This window comes from Sceloporus undulatus, chromosome 4 (genome assembly GCF_019175285.1).
Source record: "Sceloporus undulatus isolate JIND9_A2432 ecotype Alabama chromosome 4, SceUnd_v1.1, whole genome shotgun sequence".
Taxonomy (NCBI): domain Eukaryota; kingdom Metazoa; phylum Chordata; class Lepidosauria; order Squamata; family Phrynosomatidae; genus Sceloporus; species Sceloporus undulatus.
In genome coordinates, this window is record NC_056525.1 from 149,057,564 (window position 1) to 149,078,290 (window position 20,727).

The 20,727-nt window shown below is 38.7% G+C and overlaps 1 protein-coding gene across 1 annotated transcript in view; it reads left to right on the top strand.

The window, feature by feature from the left end:
• The first annotated feature begins 797 nt into the window (after positions 1-797).
• Positions 798-20,727, top strand: part of PTPRC (protein tyrosine phosphatase receptor type C) — a 111,483-nt gene continuing 91,553 nt past the window's right edge. Inside the window, exons 1-2 of the mRNA XM_042464396.1 lie at positions 798-1,057; positions 1,143-1,262. Of these exons, the coding sequence (XP_042320330.1) occupies positions 1,196-1,262 (67 nt within the window). The 5' untranslated portion in view covers positions 798-1,057; positions 1,143-1,195. The remainder of the gene's footprint in view (positions 1,058-1,142; positions 1,263-20,727) is intronic.

Consider the following 20,727-nt stretch of genomic DNA (forward strand, 5'->3'; position numbering starts at 1 on the left):
CAAGAAACACTTTTTAGAAGGCATAAAAGAAGTTGTAAAAATTGGATTACAATCAAAGATTTAATTAAATGGGAGGAGAATGAGGTGAAATTTGAGTCTCAAGAGGACTTGGTCAGGGCGGGATGGGATTTTCATTGGTATCAATATATGCAACTACTGGAGAGCTTTAAGGTTGGTAAGAGACACTCGGGTTTCATAAAGATAAACACATGCATTGGAGTAAGTCCTACTGAACATTCTGAGTTTTATCTCTCCATGAAAATCTATAGGATTGTATTATAGGTAACATATAAGGAAGGCAAAATCAAACTTCCTCATTCTCACAGTGGCCAGGGTTCTTGCTCTCAGTATCTGCATTAGTGTCTAGGATTGTGTTGGTGTTATACTCACACTCAGATGAAACCCTGAGTGGTATCTAAGCCTTGACTCCCCAGTTGTTGTTTCACTATAATTCCCATAATCCACAACCAGCATAGCCAAAAATCAGGAGTTATGTCAATTGTGGAGCAACAACCCCAAGGAACCCAAATGAAGAGAAGACATGCATGGTTTTCATCAGCGTGTTTTCTCTGGTCTGTTTTAATCATTGAGTGAACTCTTTAAAGAGGCATTAGATAATCTAGTGTGGTCTTCTTAGTTAAGCATGCTGACATCCTGTTTCCTCAGTGTCATGAGAAAGCTGATGTGATGCTCAGTCTGTGTAGGAATGGGGTTTTTGTTTTCTCCAAAAAGGAAAAAAACAAACAGTGGGAACATTAACTATTTCACCATTCAAAACAGAAACTCTTCTAAGTTCTTTAGAAAGCCTGGTGGCATCTGTTTTTCAACTAGGAAGTCAGAACAACAGTGCGACAACTTCAGAGAACTTTTGTGACTTCCTGGAAACAAGAAGAAGGAGAAGAAGAAAGAAGAAGAAGAGGAAGAAGAAGAAGAAAGCATTTTAGAGAAGTGAGCAAAATTGTCTGTGAGGTCATTTTGCTGTAGAGTGTGACTGAGGGTGGTTAGTCTCTGGGTGACAGAGGAAGCTGCTCGCCGGATGATAAGGAGACATTGCAATGTATGTTCATAGCATATTCTGCATTTGATTTGGACTTTGGAAAGGCATTTACACCAAGCTATAACAATTATTTTGCCTTTCACAGACAGACATACACATGCAGTTTTGTAAGGATACATACAGTCTGTGGATATAACCATGCCTTGGTGGCTTAAACTTTTGGCCTTTGGCTTGGCCCTTGTGAACGTGGATGTTTTTGGAAAAGGTAAGGTTGCCATTACTTATTCATTCCTTTTGGAACTGCAAAGATATTCTTGAAAACAGCTGCAGCAACAAAGTCATGTTGAATGATTATGCTGAAAATTGTCGATCTGTTTATCAAATACTTCTGTGCTCCTAGGAAAGTTGGAGGCTGTCAGAATATTAGCAAGGGTTCCTTAAGAAGAATGTCAGTTACAGCACACTAAAATCATTGAAAACCAGTGTCTTCGGCATTGCCAGTGGAAACAATACCTGGGTCACAATCTCCATTTGGGTGCAGTAATATATAGGCATCTAACTACATGAAGGGAGAGCACCTTTGCATGGGTTGCAAAACTCCATGTGGAGAACTCAATGTGGAAATATTTACCTGAAGCTGACCATTTGAAATATACTGCTGGGAAACACATCCATACAACAGCCAGTTTATTTCACAGGGAGCTTTCCCTGCCTGAACTAGCATGGTTATCTGTGATAATATTGACTTTGTTGGTTTTTGACATTATTGCCATCATCATTATTATTGGTGGTAGTTATAGTAGTAGTGGCAAAGTTCTTTCACACTGATTTGTGTTAGGTTTCTCTATTATGTGCTATTTTGGCTGGAAAACATTGACAGTGCATTCAGTACAACACCATATTTCAAAAGAGTTTACAAGAATCTTCAGAAGAAATTCTGGAATGTTTTCAGTTTAAAAAAAAAAAGAGGGGAAATTTAACATTTCAGTCCAAAGACATCTAAGATTTGGGCTTTCTCACTAAGAAAGTTTAACATCACATATTATGCAAGGAAGTTTCATTTTTCTGTTTTTTGAGTAAACTCATTTTTCTCAGGCTTGTATGAGCAAGAATATTATGCCAGAGAAGTCACTTCTCTATTAATTTTTGAGCCACTCCCTGATCTCAGATCCTGTATTTAGTTCCTCAGATTTCAAGCTCCACTGGACTAATTATTTCATTTTAGAAAATTTGATATGATCAGATTGTTTATGATATTGGATATAATTTTAGGTGTGGGGAGTTCACTGAATCTTACCGGACCATTAGCTTTGTAAGTATTTACACATCTGGTACTGGCATTTTTAAAAAAAGTCTCATGCAACCAGGGCTTCCCATCTTTTCTTGACATCCCATCCAAACTCTCTATGTGCACTACACTGCTTATTCCCCAGTGGTCTGCATCTTTCAGACCAACGTCTTAATTCTATTATCAATGTTTTCTATATACTTTCTCTCTGTACCACTTTATTCCTAGCCCAAAATAAAAATATAGGACTTGTTGCAATCTTGAATCTGGTGACCCAGGGCATCACTTCTTCATCACAAAGCCATGCAGGTAAAGCATGTTTTTAAGAAGCTAGTATGTGAGTTTGTCACTGCTGAATCTCCAGTTATGTCAGGTATGGGATATATTTATGGGTTCTAGGGTCAATATCCTGTGCCTGGGAGACCCTGAGGACTGCCAAAGAAAGAAATAAGGAAATTTATTTTTTATTATTATTAATAAAACTATTCTACACGGATTCAAATTGACAGCTTTATATTTACCACATCATATAAAATGCAATATACACAACTGAAAGTTAACCATGTGTGAAAAAGTTTAAAAAGATTCCACTTACATTTCTACTTAATCTACTTCTAAGTTTCTATTGTATCTGGTTGCATAGATCATTTGCTTAGTTCTATATTCACAACTTCTGATTCTTTAACTTTTTATACTCTCAACAGTTTTACCTCAGTACAATCGTAAATCCTTCCTTATATCTTCATTTCATTAAGTTTCACATTTCTTTTTGCAAAATTCTACATTGGGATTCCATTCTTTTTCAATAATATTTCAGTCTTTGCTATTTAGTCTAGCTGTTAATTTATCCATCTCACACATTTTTGAGTAATTAAGGAAATTTTAAAACACAGAGAAAGGGCAACAAGTCTATACATGGTTTGGAAAAGTTTGTGTCTTTGGAAGTTAAACAGTGTCCAATCACCACAGTAAACTTGGGCATAGAAATATGGTCTGCTACGTCTCTGGTGTAAAACAAAGAAAGACCTAAATGCCAAGGAAGCAGCAACAGGAGTCCATTGCTCCCCAATTCAACAGCATGCTATTCCGCACTTGGCCAGGATTCTCAGATATCTCTTTGTTTTTTCAAATAAGCATTATTTAATACTGTGAATTGTCAGGAGATATGTTTGTATGACAAGTGTTATCCAACTGTCTTAAAAAAAAACCTCTCCAAATAATCACCTGGGGGAAAGAGGTCATTGCTTCATTCTTTTCCTTTCAGTTGTCCTGATGGAGTTGTGATTCTCTCTCCTTCCTTTGGGCAAGCTTGCTCCATAGTTTATAGGTCCAGTGGCAGTATGACATACCTCTTTCTTTATGCTTTCTTTTTCTCTAATATTTAACCTGACTGCAGGAGACCCCTGCCCATTTGAGCAGCACAATGGCTTATGGGGACCCTGTAATTTTCACCAGGACAAGACACAGCAGAATATCCTCAGAGTAAAAATAGTGGAGAATCAGAAAATTCCAACACAGATTTCAACTCCAAAGGTTAAGGTATATGCGGGAGGCGGAGGACCTGAGAAGCACATCGTCTTGACTTTGTGTTTGCAAAGATAATGGCAATTTGCATTTCAGGGAAGGATACATAGACACTGATTGTCAGGGATAGAGAGGGAAAGTATTCAAACCATTTTGTAGTTGTAGATTGCCCCTTACAAATTCCCCCCAAGGCTGTTGTTCTTTCCACGTAATTCAACTTTTTATTTTCAGAGCCTAATTGGGAGGAAAACAATTAAAAACAATTTGACAAAGTTGAAAGCCTTTGAACAGAAATCCCGTTTTTAAAAGGCAATATTTTCTTTTCTCTTTTTTAAAGTTACAAATACCATACTTAAAAAAATATTTTCCGGGGTTTAAAAATTATAATTATCAAGAATGGGGGCAAAAACAAAAAGAATAAAAATAGGGATGGGAGGAAGATGTACATAGGATATGAATGTTGGACAAGCAAATATATTAATGTGATTTGACCCTGTTTCCAGAAAACATATTTTCTTGAAGCTGGTGTCTATAAAATATATTTTCATGTGTACAGTCCACCCTCCTTATCGGCAGGTTAAATCGCAGATTTAACCATCTGCAAATGGCAAGTCGCTGTTTTGCATAATGGTGGCGCATGCACACAGCCGTGGTAGTGGGCATGGGTGTGCACCATGCCATCATTGATTTTTATGGGACTTGAGTCTGTGTGGATTTTGATATCTGTGGCGGTCCAGAGCAGATCCCCATGGATAAGGAAGTCTGACTGTAGTTAAAGCAGTGAGTTCTTCTGATTGTTGAAGAGTAGAAAGAATATGTTGATTCCACGTATGACAAATGCCATATACAGATCAGATTCTGAAAATATATTCATGTGTTAGTCACCTCAGTGCTATATAACATTTTTTTTATTTATACAAGTGATTAAAAATGTACAGGTGAGAGTGCACAATTAGGATGCTGAATAATTTAAAATTATGTGTGTGTGTCGTCTGTGTGACATTGTCAGATTAGTTGCAAAACATAGATGGCAAGAAATTATTGCATGGTTTATGAAAACAAGTAAACACGGTAAAGCTTAAAGAAATGAATCCTGTCTTTCATGGGGGGGGGTGTTTCTTTTTTATAACTGACTCTTCTTAGTTGACTGCTGTTCTCTTTTCTTTAGAAAGAGTAAGCCAGTTCCTGTCTTTTCAGTTCACCTCTATTGTTACCTTATGCAGTGTCTAACAGAGAAGGAAAGGAAAGGGGTTGGAAGAGAGCTTGTACTACAATAGTTTTCTTCAAAAGGAAGATTTTCATCTCCTTTGTCTGCATGAGGTAGATGCCTAGGGCATGTGATATCCTAACTAATTGTTACTATAGAAATCCTATGAGGTACCAAGATTCAGGAAACATCCCATTGCTGAAAGGCTACAGTGTTACAGTATTTCATTTGGATTTTGGGAGTATCTGTGTGTTTGAAAGAATATTTTACTTTGTGCTTTTATTCTAAAGCAGGTCAACCTGCCCCCCCCCCCCCCGTCTATCTCTGTGTTATTCTTCAAAATGATTTTTCCTGCCCCTTTGTCAGGTAGTGAAACAGCTTTATATAAAAAAGATTTAGATTTAATATTGCTGATACAGATCAAAGCTATCCATATTAATTCAGAACCAAACACTATGGTTTTTGTGGGACTTACTCCCTCTCTTAATTGCTTGGCTAAACTAGGAAAATAATAATAATTTATTCCAGTCCACAAAACAAAGAAAGTTTAAAATTCATTGTGAAATAAAAGCACATGTATCCACACAACAAAAGAAAATACTCAAACCAGTTTTCCCCCCTCCGTCCAACCTCAGCTTAGTGACTACTTTGACTTTATATATTGTCAAGGTTGAGGGTATAATAGTGCACTACTTAATGCGAATGTACCTGGCGTCCAGAGACAGGAGAGTAAGCAGAAAGAACTGTTAGTTTTATTCATCAATATGTGTGTGTGTGTGTACACGAATACAATTATATTTACATTGAAAGGGGGAAACTATTGTGAAAGCACACAACAAAAACAAAAACAGATTTTTCAGCTTCATAGCAGTAATGCTTTGGGTGGAGGCATCTAATTTACATTTAAAGGGCAATCTAACACATACTTAATAGCAATGATGTAGACTCAAGTCAATTGACTCGGACTCAAGTTGTACTCAAGCCACTTCAGTGATTCAACTTCGATTCAACTCAGCAATAAATGAGTCACTTACTCGACTTGACTCTCAACTTGTATATTTTTTAGCAACCAACTTGCTCATCTAACTTCATCTAGAAACAGCAGACATGTTAGGCAATGGGCCTGAGGTAGGGGTTTAGGTCTCAGATCTGAGACTCAACTTGAGACTTGACTTGAAATTATCTTGCAAGGATCTAAGACTTGAGATTTGGAGTAAAAGACCTGAATACATTACTTTCCCCTGATTTTCCTTATTTTGAACGCTGGAGAGAACTTACTAGCAATTTCACAAAGCAGAGAAAGCACTCTGAAATTATTTTCGTATGCTTTTTTTTGGGAGGGAGGTTACTTCACATGAGTTTCATCTAGTCTGAAGTCCTTCATATTTTAGGGATATAAACAAATGTCTGGTTTCAGTAATGTGGGTCCTTTATTATTTTAAAAAATCAGATGGAGTGGAGTTATTGTTATTGAGACTGTTAGCTTCAAAAGCCCTTAGCAAAACTGATCACATTAGAATTAGTTTTGAGTAAGTGCTTTTAGTCTTTTGACCTAACATTGTAATTGCTCAATCCTGAAACAGTAAGAGAAACCGACAAGTTAGCAAATATCCAAGAGAATTAGCCTTTGGATAAAAACCAGCTGGGAAATGTAAAGCTTTCTTTGTTTTTTTCTTTTTTTTGCACTCTCGCTCATTTTATTAGCAGCTTAATTCTGGAATTATGTTCATTGTGTAGTTTCAGTTTAGTTCAAACACTTTTGTTAAAAATAAATTTATCTTGTCCCATTTTGTTAGTCAGTTTCTAATTTGTTGTGGTTGTTGTTGTGTGCCTTCAAGTCATCGAAGCTTGTTTCTATGGGTTTCCATGGCCCAGCATTTCCAGAGTCCTAATCCAAATGCTCAAATCACAACCAACTTAATCTGGCCCTCCAACTAAATCCTTGATTTAATGCATTCAACTAGTTATTTTTTTATCACTGCTAACTTCTGACTCTTTGTTATATTTCCAAATTTTGTGTGATTGATTAATAGGATGCATCTCTTCCCCCGCACCTTCCATGAAGGCACAAATGTTAGGCACATGGAAACCTTGACACTTACTCATTCTTTCCTTCACCAACACTGAGCTCAGTGTTTTGTGCCAGGATACTGAAAGGGGAAAGATATCTAGACAACCTTTGGGTAATGCTGCAAGCCAACATTGTGTCTCCGTTTATTAAATTTGGTTTATTTAATAGTTTAATCATTAAAATTATTTATTTAGCTTGATTTACATTATTCATAAACTGACTGTTTAGGCCACTCTCTTTTAAGGCAACTTCCACCACAAACATTTCCATATTTCCTAAAAGAATTTTCCTGTTAGACATCAAATACAAACTGTAAAAGTAAATGTAAAAACAGTGGTTAAAAAACTGCAAGAATAAAATAGCGGCAAAACAATCACATCCAAAGACAGAATCCAGCTCAACATAATATCATATAATTTAGTAAAATAATTTGCACCTATTCAAACTAGAGTGGCTTTATAGACTTGCCAAGAAAAAAAGGAATGCAGAACAAACAGGTCTTTAAAGGCTTTCAGTGATTTATCAGTTTTATTTACTTAAGAACAGAACATTTTATACTGCTTTCAATCAAAAAATACCAAAGTGGGTTATACCGAAAACCAGATATCACAAAATAAGATGATGATCATGAAGATTATATGCAATAATAAAATTTGTGGATTCCCCCCACCAAAATAAATAAATAAATAAATAAATAAATAAATAAAATTAAGTTTCCAATAACTGACAACGTTAAAAATAAAATAATTGGGACAATGCTTAAGCAAACTAGTCTTTCGTTGACTACAAAACACCCAACTGGGTCCTGCATATCATCAGAGGTGGGATTCTTCCATATGGTGGGTGCCACAAGGCCAATGGTCCTTTTTCACGCTGCAACAAACTTGGGCACAAGTGTTCTGGGTAGGTGGCATATGAACTGATGGAAGAAAACCCCATTGGAATGTACCATATTTTCCGGCGTATAAGACGACTGGGCGTATAAGACGACCCCCAACTTTTCCAGTTCCAGTCCAGCTTGGAGGTTTCAGCACCTGCCCTATAAGACAACACCCGGCGTATAAGACGACCCCTGATTTTTTAGAAGATTTTCCTGGGTTAAAAAGTAGTCTTATACGCCAGAAAATACAGTAGACATAAACACAAGGCCACTGACAAAAAAAATGGACCCTACTGCTTGACTGTGTTCACCAGTTCCATTATGTGCATTGGTGGTTCCATATTAGGCTTCTGAAGAACCATCTTAAAATGCAGGCAGGTTGATTCAGATGCAGATGTCTTTCAGGTAGCCAAGCAAAATATTGTCAGTATTCACCAACATGTACCCCTCCTTTCAGAATGAGTTTCAGGGCAGTTATCAGAGCCCAGTGTCTTTTGGCAACTGCTAAGTTACCAGGATCCTAGCAGAGGTGACTGCTGCTATATACTCTGCTCCCCTGTTAAAATAAAACAAGCAAACAGTCTATGACTCTGTGTGGTCAAGTCTAATTTACATTTTCATTCCTCACAATGGCTTTGATGGAATATCACTCCAAGGAATTGTGGGAAATTGAAACAGTGGCCATACTTAGCCACCCAGTGTTGCTTATAATGTTGTTCATGTTGCTTCTTCCATTAAGTGAGCCCCAAGGGCTACAACAATGGAGTGTATGTTCATCTTCACCATCAGTACTGCTCCTACTATGAGGCAGAGTGGGATGGACATCTCAAGACGAAAATGCAGGCAGAAGCTGTAACTTGTTTGAGACTAAGGCTGCCTCTGCACTGCAGAATTAAGGCAGCTGGATGCTGCTTTTAACTGGCATGGTTCAACGCTATGGAATTATGGGGTTGTATTTTTGTGAGATATCTAATCTTCTTTCTCAGAGAGCTGAGAAACAACAAATTATAACATCAGGATTTCATAGGATGGAGCCATGACAGTTAAAGTGGTGTCAAACTGCATTAATTCTGCAATGTGACAGCAGACTAAGGTATGTGTGCCATGGAGCCTGTGGTATAACCTCTCAGGTGGCTAGTTGCTCCCAGATGTAATGGAAGGCAATGTCCTTTTACAAAGAATGAAGTAAAATTCTTGTGGGCATAGAGCAGAGGCAGGAGCTGCCATCTTGTTCTTTGCCCTAGGCAGCAAAATGTCTTGATTTGACTCTCATCCACAATATTTTATTTATTAAAAATAAAACTAAATCACATATTTTCCTGGGCCTATTCACACCAATGAGCCAAAGTAGTGTAGTAGTTTGAGTGTTGGACAACGACTCTGGAGACCACGGTTTGATTTCGCACTCAGCCAGAACCCACTGGGTGACCTTGGCCAAGTCACACACTCTCAGCTGCAGAAAACCCCATGAGAAGGTCCCCTTCAGGTCACCATAAGTCAGAAACAATTTGAAAGCACACAACAAAAAACAATGCCAGTGTTTCATCTTTGCATTGAGTCAGAGAATGTACTGTGAAACAACATTTCCTTTGGGAATTGCAGTGAATCAAACAAAATTGTCAAAAATTCACTTGGTTTGTGAACTCTTCTGAATGTGTGTGTGTCTCAAATATTATTTACTGCAGCACTCTCCCAGTTGCAGGGTGAATTGAGACAGACAGTTGCAAAGATTCCTTGGTGACCTGCCACCACTGGTTCCCTCAAAATGCCCTGCAATTTCTGCAGTAACCATTTCCCAGAGCCCCTATTTGCAGTGCTTTGGTAACCCTTTGGCTGAAGTGCTGCCTGGTTTAAGAGATTTTTTTGGGTCATATTCAGTTGTTAGTGGCTGTAAACATGTACCCCCAAAGTTATGAGATCATAAATCTGGCTCACAAATTCATAAATACTAGAAAAGATGCCAGCTAGAATGAAATCCTTTTCAGTAATATCTGAACTCATTCCTCTCTCTCTTTATCTCTCTCTTTGTTGTGTGTATGTGTGTAAAGTTTAAACATCTTTACTGAGTGGAAGAACTTGTAAACAGCAACCAATGTGGATTACTGCTATATAATGGATTTTAATTTGCTGCTCTCATTATGACTCTATGGGTTTCAGTAAAAGAAACTTTTGTTTGCATTTCCCACGCTGATAGAAAGGGATTGAGATGGAGCATTGCTACTTTGCACATGTTTGCTGTATCTAAAGCAGATTTCCATTTCGGAAGGATTCGAAGATAAACATTTGTGTTTTTTATGTCTAAAGTCAAGAAGATGGACAAACCCTTCAAACTAGATTGGTGGTTACCTTCACAGGGGTGATTCAGTCACACTCTGGAGGCACGGAAGGGGAAACCAAACAGTTTCCTTCCTCTTTCTGGTGTGAAATGCTCAAGAACTTAATAATTATTAAACTAGCTGTAGACAACCAGTTTCTATGAAGTGTGTGTGGAATGTGAGAGGAGGGGAGGAATAGGTGTGCATCAAGATGAAGCCAGAGGCGGGTTACAGACCGCCAAATAGTACGTCATCAATACGTACTAGGGTTAGGAAGGGGCGGTGCTTCCGCACCCCCCTAACCCTAATACGTATTGAATACGTACAAGATGGCGGCGCCCTGTTCATACGGGCGCAGCCATCTTGACGTATCGGACGCTGAGCGTCCGTACGCATCGCGTCCTTTGTGACGTAGCGAGTGCGCCCCTGGCACCTCGCTACGTTGCAAATGCGACTCCAAAAGAAGCTCCATTTTGGAGCTTCTTTTTGGGTCCGCACGGGAGCTGCACCGTGTGGAGGCTCCGGCTCCCCCGCGGACTAACTGGCGGCGGCGGCAGACCGTCGCAAAGCGGCAGTCTGTAACCCACCAGAGTTATTCATCTTAGGCAGTAAAGGAAGAATACATTTGGTGTTCTGGTCAATGAGGAAAGCTGAGATCTGACAGTATCTCATGATCAGGAGGCCACAACTACTTTCATAGTAGCAATCAGAAATGTAACTCTAGCAAAAATACTTCTAATAGATTGCACTGCAAGGTGAAGCTTTATTTATAAAATCTGCAGAAAGTAATATTATGCTCACTGTTCTTTTGAAATGACATCAGCTTCAGTTTTTGGAAAAGCTGAACCATAGACACACAAGGAACTCTCCCATTTTTGTCTCTGGGGAAGCAAGAACGTCAAGCTTCAGCATCTATTAGAGCCACTGATCAAGAACTGGTGGCTGCTACCCCCTGATCTGTTTCCTGGTTTATTGCTGTCCAAAGTCTTCCTTGGCGATCTAGTTATTTTCCAGAGATGGTCACCTTGTAGCCAAGGATTGGTTGTGTGATACACAAACTGAAATACCCAACCTGATGATGGGCTTGAGTCCTGACAGCAGTGTTTGTTTTTAGGGAAGAAAAAGAACTGTAGCAGCTCAACCCTTTCTAGAAATAGCATTCTACAATGTGTAAGTCCTTCCCCACTTTGCATGAAGAACTCTCAGATCTGAAGTTGTCTCTTCATCCTTAAGATTCTTTAATAAAATGACTATTTCCATTTCAACTAATTTCAGATTTTAAATCTTAGCTACTCCACAGTGACACAAAAAATAAACTGTACAGCCTTCGTATCTCTACAGCAATGTAAGACCTGTATGATTACTTACTATTTGGCAGCAGGAAAACTGGCATTTTCCCCTCTCTCATGCACTTGATTTTTAAAAATCTCATGTTAATTCCATTACAGACATGAAGGAATGGGCACATTTTGGTAAATTCTTTTTAAAAAAACTAAAATAAAACTCTCCTGCATTTGCACTAGCCAAATTCAATAGATATAGAGATCGTTGCTCTGCCCTTTTCTGTCCTTCCCTTCTGACCTAGGCATGGGATGGTAACCTCTAAGCATGGATCCTGTTCTTTCAAAAACTGCCAGAGAAGTCTGGATCAGGCATGGGATGCCTCCGGACTGAGTACAGAGGGATGCAATAAAATCCGTGCTTAAAAGTTTTCATCCTATACCTAGGTCAGGGGAGGGAAGGACAGATGGAAAAGGGCAGTGTGATAATCTCAATATTCAGTAGTCTACAAAAAAAGTATTTTTAAAAACATTGGGAATTGCAGGGTTAGTAGGACTCTCATGCAGAGTAATAAAATTGATGCAGAAACTGAACAAATAATCCCACATCTACCCCTACTCTCACAGGGGCAAGCAAAGAAAGAAATAAGTTTAGACTTCTTTATAATACACACACACACACACACACACACACACACACACTTACAAAAACTTGCAGCTAAGCAAACACATGGTTTTATGGAGGAGACAGACTGAGAAGCAAAAAGAAAAACTGGCTCCTGGTTAGAGTGATGGAGGAAGAGAGACGGTAAGCAAACAAGCATGAAGTCACCATAAACATATGCTGTGCCCAAACAGATGTAAAAGTAGCATGCAAACTGGCAGTTAGTGAGCATAGATAACTATCAATATGTCTCTATCAGGACTATCAGTAAGGATTAACATAGTTGAGACATAGGTTTTCAAGCTCAGACGGTGAACAATTAAAGTCCAGGGCCTCAATGGACAAACATGTTAGCCTGAGTTTCTCCCACACTTAATTTTTTAAAATCTAAAGGTTTTTTTCCTCATCCAAAGTATGAGGAAATGTGAGAATTTCTTTCTGCAACTCCAAGGCCTATACACAAGTTCTTATACATATATAAAAGAACTGAAACTGAAATGGTCACCCATGACTATGTAATGCATTCATGTGTGATGTGCAGCTGAGTTGCCTTTCATTCAATTCGTTCCTTTTAAATACATAACTAGTGTCTTTCTTTCTTTCTTTCTTTCTTTCTTTCTTTCTTTCTTTCTTTTTTCAATGTGTAGGTTATAATGCGAAAGACACATGTGGCTCTGTATATGCAGCAATGCAGAACCCTGAAACAGAACAGTACAGGAGTACATTTAAAATGCCTAGAGCAGGCCCAGTAGTGAAGATTGCCTGTCCTACATCTAGGGTACATGCAGAGTGCAGACCATTTTCTTGTCTATCTTGCATATTTCCATACCTTTTTAAAAAATCATATTGTTTATTAACTTCAAGTTTGTTTTTTTCCAGAACTAAAAAGTCTGTCATAAGATTTAGACAGTAAAGCACAGCTGGATTATAAATTTCCAGTGTGAGATGCTGTCTTGCTGAGTTCCAACTGCATATATCAATAAAATAGGACCCTTGCAAACAGGTCATGCTTGCTGGTCTTTCAAGAACTGCTAAACCATTTATCTATTTTCAGGCATTTTCTCTGTGCTTTGAATAAAAGCCATTTGTGGCCACAGATATCAGGTATTTTAAAACTAGCTGTGAGTGTTTCAGTACAGTCCATAATGTACATAATGTTACACACACACAAGCTATTTTCTGGCTTTTCTTTTTATACTTCCCCTTTGACTGCTCTAGGGTGGCCATTATTCCCTCTGTGTCAACACATCCTCAGTTGGTATGCTTGCTTGCTTTCCATTTTGTAGATTCAAAGACTTCTCATCTTTTTGCTCCTCATTCAAAATCCCACCACTCCATATAAAAGTTATTAGCGACGACTCTATCTTTTATAGTACACAGGGGGCAGGCGTTTTTTTTCCCTTGTTCACAAAAAAAGACTTTGCGGAGCAATTTTATAAAAAAATGCTTTGAAACATGATGGGGAATAGAAATCAGACTACCATCAGACTAACTGGTAGGTGAAGACAAAATGGCAATAGATCAAAGCTACTTTGTATATTCACTATAGCACCTAGAATTCATTAAATAAATCATATAGACACAGTTACAATGCAAAGCAAATGGAATTAGAAAAATGGACACGAGAAACACAACTTGCTGATACCCATTAATGTTTATAAGCACAAACTAGTTCAGGTTACTGTAATGGCCAGGAATGCCTAGGATTAATACAGTACAGGGAACAAGAAGAAATGACTAAGGTCAAGAACAGTTCAGCATAGAATATGACATCATACTCTCTATTCAAGACTGACAGATTTAATCAAATCTTGTGTAACAGCAAGGATCCACTCTGAACCCAACAGTTGTATCTCAGAAATGCATATCACAGACCTAAATGATTTAAACGTTATTATTTATTGAGTTTATTGACTTTTTTATATGTTGCCTTTCTCCCAGGGCGGGATGCAAGGCAGCTATCCATTGTATGGATAATGTACCTTGGGCCACAGACAGTGGAAGACAGATTGTCTCTTTGGGTGGGTGACATCCGTAGTGTGTTTAGATCAGTGATGTGGTAAGTTTAGAGACTGAGGGGCTGTACAGATGGATGTCTGGATGCCACCGCTTTGTGTCCCGGATCGGTGTTACAGCATCTGTGCGCAGCACCAGCAATCCACTCCCTCTAGGGAGCAAAACAAAGCTTCCTGGAAGGGGTGTCATAAGCGCCGTGATGCAGCATCATGATGCTCCTTCCGCACATGTATTTAGTGTGGTATTTTCTGTGCACAAGTTGAACAAGTAGGGTAACAGAATGCAGCCTTGCCTGACCCCATCGCCAATTGGCAACCATTCTGTTTCTCCACATTCTGTTCTAACAGTAGCCTCTTGTCATAAATACAGATTTCACATCAGGACCATCTAATGTAGTGGCACTCCCATGACTTTAAGAGTGTTCCATAGTTTTTTGTGATCTGTGCAGTCTAAGGCTTTGGTATAGTCTATAAAGCACATGCAGAATTAGGGGGCATACTTATCAAATTTGCAGACGACACCAAATTAGGAGTAGTAGCTAATACTCCAGAGGACAGGATCAAAATTCAAAATGACCTGAATAGACTAGAAAGCTGGGCCAAAACTAACAAAATGAAATTCAGCACGGAGAAACGTAAGGTACTGCACTTAGGGCGGAAAAATGAAATGCATAGATATAGGATGGGGGACACCTGGCAGAATGAGACTACATGTAAAAGGGATCTAGGAGTCCAAGTAGACCACAAGGTGAATGTGAGTCAACAGTGCAATGCAGCAGCTAAAAAGGCCAATGGAATTTTAGGCTGCATCAATAAAAGTATAGTGTCTAGACCAAGAGCTGGATGGCCATCTGTTGGGGATCCTTTGATTTGGATTTCCTGCATGGCAGGGAGTTGGACTGGATGGCCCTTGCGGTCTCTTCCAACTCTATGATTCTATGATTCTAAGTAATAGTTATACCTGTATTCTGCTTTGGTCAGGCACCACCTGGAATATTGTGACCAGCTCAAAAAGGATGTTGAGAAACTGGGGCATGTCCAAAGGAGGGCAACTAAAATGGTGAAGGGTCTGGAAACCATGTCCTATGAGGAATGACTTAGGGAGCTGGGGATGTTTAGCCTGGAGAAGAGAAGGTTAAGAGGTGATATAATAGCCCTGTTTAAATATTTGAAGGGATGTCATATTGAGGAGGGAGCAAGCTTGTTTTCTGCTGCTCCAGAGACTAGGACCCGGAACAATGGATGCAAGCTACAGGAAAAGAGATCCCACCTCAACATTAGGAGGAACCTCCTGGCAGTGAGGGCTGTTTGACAGTGGAACACATTCCCTCGGAGTATAGTGGAGTCTCCCTCCATGGAGGTCTTTAAAGAGAGGCTGGATGGCCATCTGTTGGGGATGCTTTGATTGAGAGTTCTTGCATGGCAGGAGGTTGGACTGGATGGCCCTTGGGGTCTCTTCCAACTCTACGATTATATGATTCTACAGTATAATTTTTCTATAATTTTTGGGTGCATTCCATTAGCTATCATATGTTTACTAGTGCCTTTTCCTTTCCTGAACCCTGCCTTCAACTCTTTGATTTCTCTCTCCATATACGTTTGTAGTCTATACAGATTTTGAGCATTTTTTTTTTTTGCATGGGATATTAATGCTCTAGTTCTGAAGTCTTTTGTGTCACTTTGTTTGTGGATTGGGATGTATATTGATCATGTCCAGTCAAGTGGCCACCATTTTGTTTTCCATATTCGTTAGCATATTTTAGTTACAAGTTGTTTTCTTGGTTTGGCACAAAAACAATATGTTTGTTTTGAAAACAGTGTCTTGACTTTTTTTTGGGGGGGGGGGGCAGAAAAGCCAAGTTTATTGATGTTGTTATTTGTTCACCACCACCACCCCACCGGTCAAGAGATCCCAAAATGTGAAACATCCCAGAGTAGCTGGCTGTTTTCTTGAAGAACACTCACAAATTTTCTGATCCCCCCAAATACAAAAGGTATCTCAACATGTGAAACATGTTTTCAATGGAGATGGGAAAATTTGTGAGATTCTCTACATCACCACCTTATAAATTATATAAATAAAATAATAAATAAAATTCAAAAGAGAAAACCCAAGAAATGAAGTGAAATCCTCAAAAATGGATTATGACAGGCAAGTTAAAAAACAAGATTTTGGCTCCATTGCCCATTAAAGCCTTTTTAGAAAATGTAAAACCTATATACAAGCATGTCAATTTGTTATATATTTTTCACATAATACACACACACACACACACACACACACACTGTAGTTGATAGAATGCCAGCTATCACAGATTAAGCATTTTCATTACAGAGATACAACACATTGTGTAGGTAGGACATTTTCCCCAGGTTATAAGCAAAATGCATGATAATGATGCAAACTCATTGTATGTTCCCATCATGACCTCTTAATGATGAGGGATGAGGCAGGTTGCCTCATAAGGGAGCACAAATATTATGATTGCTAATGAAAGTATATCATTCCAGTAATAGCAAAGATGAAAGGGCTTGTGAAACTCTTCTGGACCTTTAGGTAAACCTGTCACCCATTCTAATGAGTGGTTCTAACCTCATGAATTTTCATGAGGTGTGTGCAATGTATGGTTTCCAAGGCAGGAAGGATGGCAGTTTTATTGAGTAATGAAAAATGGCCTAGCTATCCATTTTATGTGCAGCACAGGAAATATCAAATCCATTGGAACCTCACATTAGAATCCAGGAAATTCATTTACATCCATGCAGCCAGTGGCACTACAGGAGTCAGGAGATCTTCATCCTCAAAAAACAAAGGAAAGAAGTACAAGTGCCGAAGGTCCATTTGTCTTCTTCCCATGATTTATCATTGACTTCAAGATATTTGGGAAGTGATTCAGTACCTGGCTGTTATCCTAGTGGTATGCATGGTTGTGCTAAACATTAACAATGCTATCTACCTCACTATAGCACCAATCAAGGCCAATATAATTTATAGGTCATCACTGATAGCACTAGCGGAAATTAAGCAAGCTGCCACATAAGAGTTTATAAAAATATGTTAAAGGCCAGTTGATCCAAGCCAACCACATCAATGTGATCTCTCTTGACCACTACCAAGCACAGAGACTGCACTGAGAAATAAATTGTGAGGACTTGATATGCTTTCCCTACAACTTTTATAAGCAGAGCATCTTCCTAAATGCAAAGAAAGTTCATGATTGCATATGCTTCCTTGGCAATTGTCAAGGCACAAGCTACCAGGTACACTTTTAACAAATCTTAAACTAGAGCGTGGGTGGGCAACTTGTAGCTCACATAATCCATCAACACTGGTTATGCTGCCTACCAGGGAGGATGGGAATTGAAGTTCCAGAATATCTCAAGTTGCCCATCTCTGACTGAGAGTTACCTTATTTTTTGCTTGATATTGCCTAAACTAAAACTTGCCTGATGAAGAATCCAGTGGAGCTTTGAAAGCTTGCAACATGTCTATTGTTCATGTTGGTTAGCCCAATAAAAGTATCACTGTTTGGTGGATTTTTGATGTTACAAGAGTTACCTTAGTCAGTCAGGGAACATGATCATATTTAGATGAGATTCCATATGCCTCACTTTCTGGAGGACTTCTTTCAAAATAAGTATTCAGAGGGAGAAGCTGTAAGAAAGTGTATAGAGAACGTGGGTTGGATATTTAACATTCCAGGTTCAACCTGTAGTTGAAGGTTCTTAGACAATAGGTGCCTGAAAAAAACTGCATATGGCCATGTAGACACACTTCCAGTCAAACACAATACAGATGAACTCTGCAGCATAAGGCAACTTTTATGAACTGAACGCAACATCAGTTCATAATGTTGGTGTCTTTTTATGTCCATCGATGGTTTCTTATATTTTTTCCCCATGATTTTTTTCATGCTCTCCTCCAAACTCCTTGCTTAATAGGAAATAGAATAGAAAAATAGAAATAGAAACTGCAATGCTTGAACTATTTGGAAAACTAAATGTGTTCTTATTCAAGATGTCAGGATGGGATCTACAAGCCAGCAGTGATGAAAGGAAGCACATAAAAATGAAAAATAGCTTTTAAATGGTTTTGTGTGGTGGCTGGTGCTTATGTCTGTTACTAAAACCATAAGCTGAACTTACACTGTGAGTTGTGTTCTTCTCCCACTCACCACAACTCTGTGAATATTTCTTTTTTCTTATAGTTATATATTTATAATCTACTGTTTTAAAACTCGTGTACTATGATAAATTAGTTTTAATTGATATTATTATTGCTGAGATGATGTACTGTATTGGATTTTATTGATTGTATTTGTATGTTTTTATTGGGCTGTAACCCCGCCTCGATGCATAGGGAGAGGCAGGGAAATATAAATTAAAATTATTATTATGATTAATATTATTATTATCATAGCACTATTATGACAAAACTTGGCTTTGGAAATTTTGGTTTCCAACAAAATTACACCCAGCCCCTCTCCTCAGGAGAAAGCCAGGCAGTGGAGAAGCCTTGTGGGCTGAGCATTTACCTTTCCTCCTCATTTCTGCCTGGCCCTCTTCTCATCTTCGTCAGCCACCTGAAATCATGGTGGGCCGCATGCTGCCCCCAGGCCATATGTTGTGCAGGCCTGATCTAAATAGATGTGTATGTAAGTTTATCATAAGGCCATTGCAGCCAAAGGCTGAAATTACATAACTGCGCCACTGTCTGCAGTACTGTCTATGCTGTTGTAACTTTTTTTAAATCTTTGTTTTTTTAAAAATATATATATGTGGGCTTGGAGGAGTTGACAAGTAAGTTTGATAAAGTGATAGATTTCTCACTTACTCCAGACATTATCTATATGTTGTCGTTTTAGTTCAAGATTGTTTTCTAATCAATGTTTCTGAAAAATCTTCCAGAAGCAAAAAGTATAATGCCACCTGTTAAGATGGTTTCCTCCTTTGCCTCAGGCTAAATGTGTTCTTATTCAAGATGGCAGGATGAGATCTACAAGCCAGCAGTGATGAAAGGAAACACATAAAAATGAAAAATAGCTTATATATATATATTTTGTGTGGTTGCTGGTGCCTATGTCTGTTACTAAAATCATAAACTGAATTTACAAAAAAATGAGCAGTAAGTATTTGTGATTTACAAGGATATAATTTTGTCTTACGGTTCTGGCAAGATAGAATCTATACAGTTAGTGGTCAAGCACTTCGGATAGAAATGTATCCAAGTGATTCAACATTATGTTGTTTTGTAATACACACACACACACACACATACAGAGCTTACAGATCTAGGGTTGGAAGTACTATTTAATGCAGAGATTTTGAGTTGATGCAAAAATGGAATAAAACCATGATATTCAACTTTTCCTCTTCAAAAAAGACCTCTTCTGATTACTGAGAAAAGGTGGGAGAGAATGGTTCTAGTGGTTAAACAGTGTTAAATTTAGAAAAACTTGCTGTGCACATAGAGAGTCACACAATCTTTGAGTGTATGAGGAACGAAGGTAGGCTACAATCTTCCTTCCCTATGTACAGGCCATTTTTAATATGAAGTAATTCAAATATGATATTCCCTATTATTTAGTGATAACACTCTCAGAAAAACTGCACCATGTGCTTAAATTAGGATATATGTGCTATGTCTTTGCTCTGTGGTGTCACTTTTATGTAAATTACATGACAGTGACCATAGTGTATCAGGATATAGATCATGATTTAGAACTTTATCGCATGGGGTTTAAAACGTTCCCCAGCGCGTTCTAATGCGGGCGCGCGGGGCGCGCACAGAACACAATGAGCACTGTATGGGGCCCAGAACGCGACTTTACCGCACGGGGGAACGCCGCTGCCGCGCATTCCCATCGCGTTCCAATTCGATTCCAGAGGGCACCATTTCTGGGGACCCTTTGAACCAGGACAGAACAGTTTGGGCAGGAGTAGATCAAGAAATTTTTCTACCTATGACAAAAGGCAAGATGACACCCCTTCCATTTGACATGCAGGTCTAGCAGTTGAATATTATAAGAGCACTGGCAACCTGAACACCTTTCCCACCATATCAGATGGTAGTTTTGTCCTCCAAGAGACAGATACGACTTCTGGCTTGATGAAGAACTGCTGTGCCATCAGCATTTGCTTTTTGAAGCAATTGCCTCAGTCTGCCTAATATTGGGGCTATAGTCTTGATTTTGCAAGCACTGATTTGCTTTTGTATGGGGTCTTCTGTTTCTTTTATGTCAGTATTCCCCAGACCTGCTGACTCTGAAGTTGTATGTTAGCAATGTCAGATGCAATTTCATGGGGATAATTCCTAAGGTAACCTCTACTGTGGAAATTTCTGGACCAATGATATGATGTTGGTTATTTTGCCAAAAACAATGAACCAAAAAAACCTTTGGCTATTGGACTGTCTTGACATATGGAAACTAAACACATTAAACACAGCTATTGTAATGCATAATTTGATCATGAGAGTGGATTTAG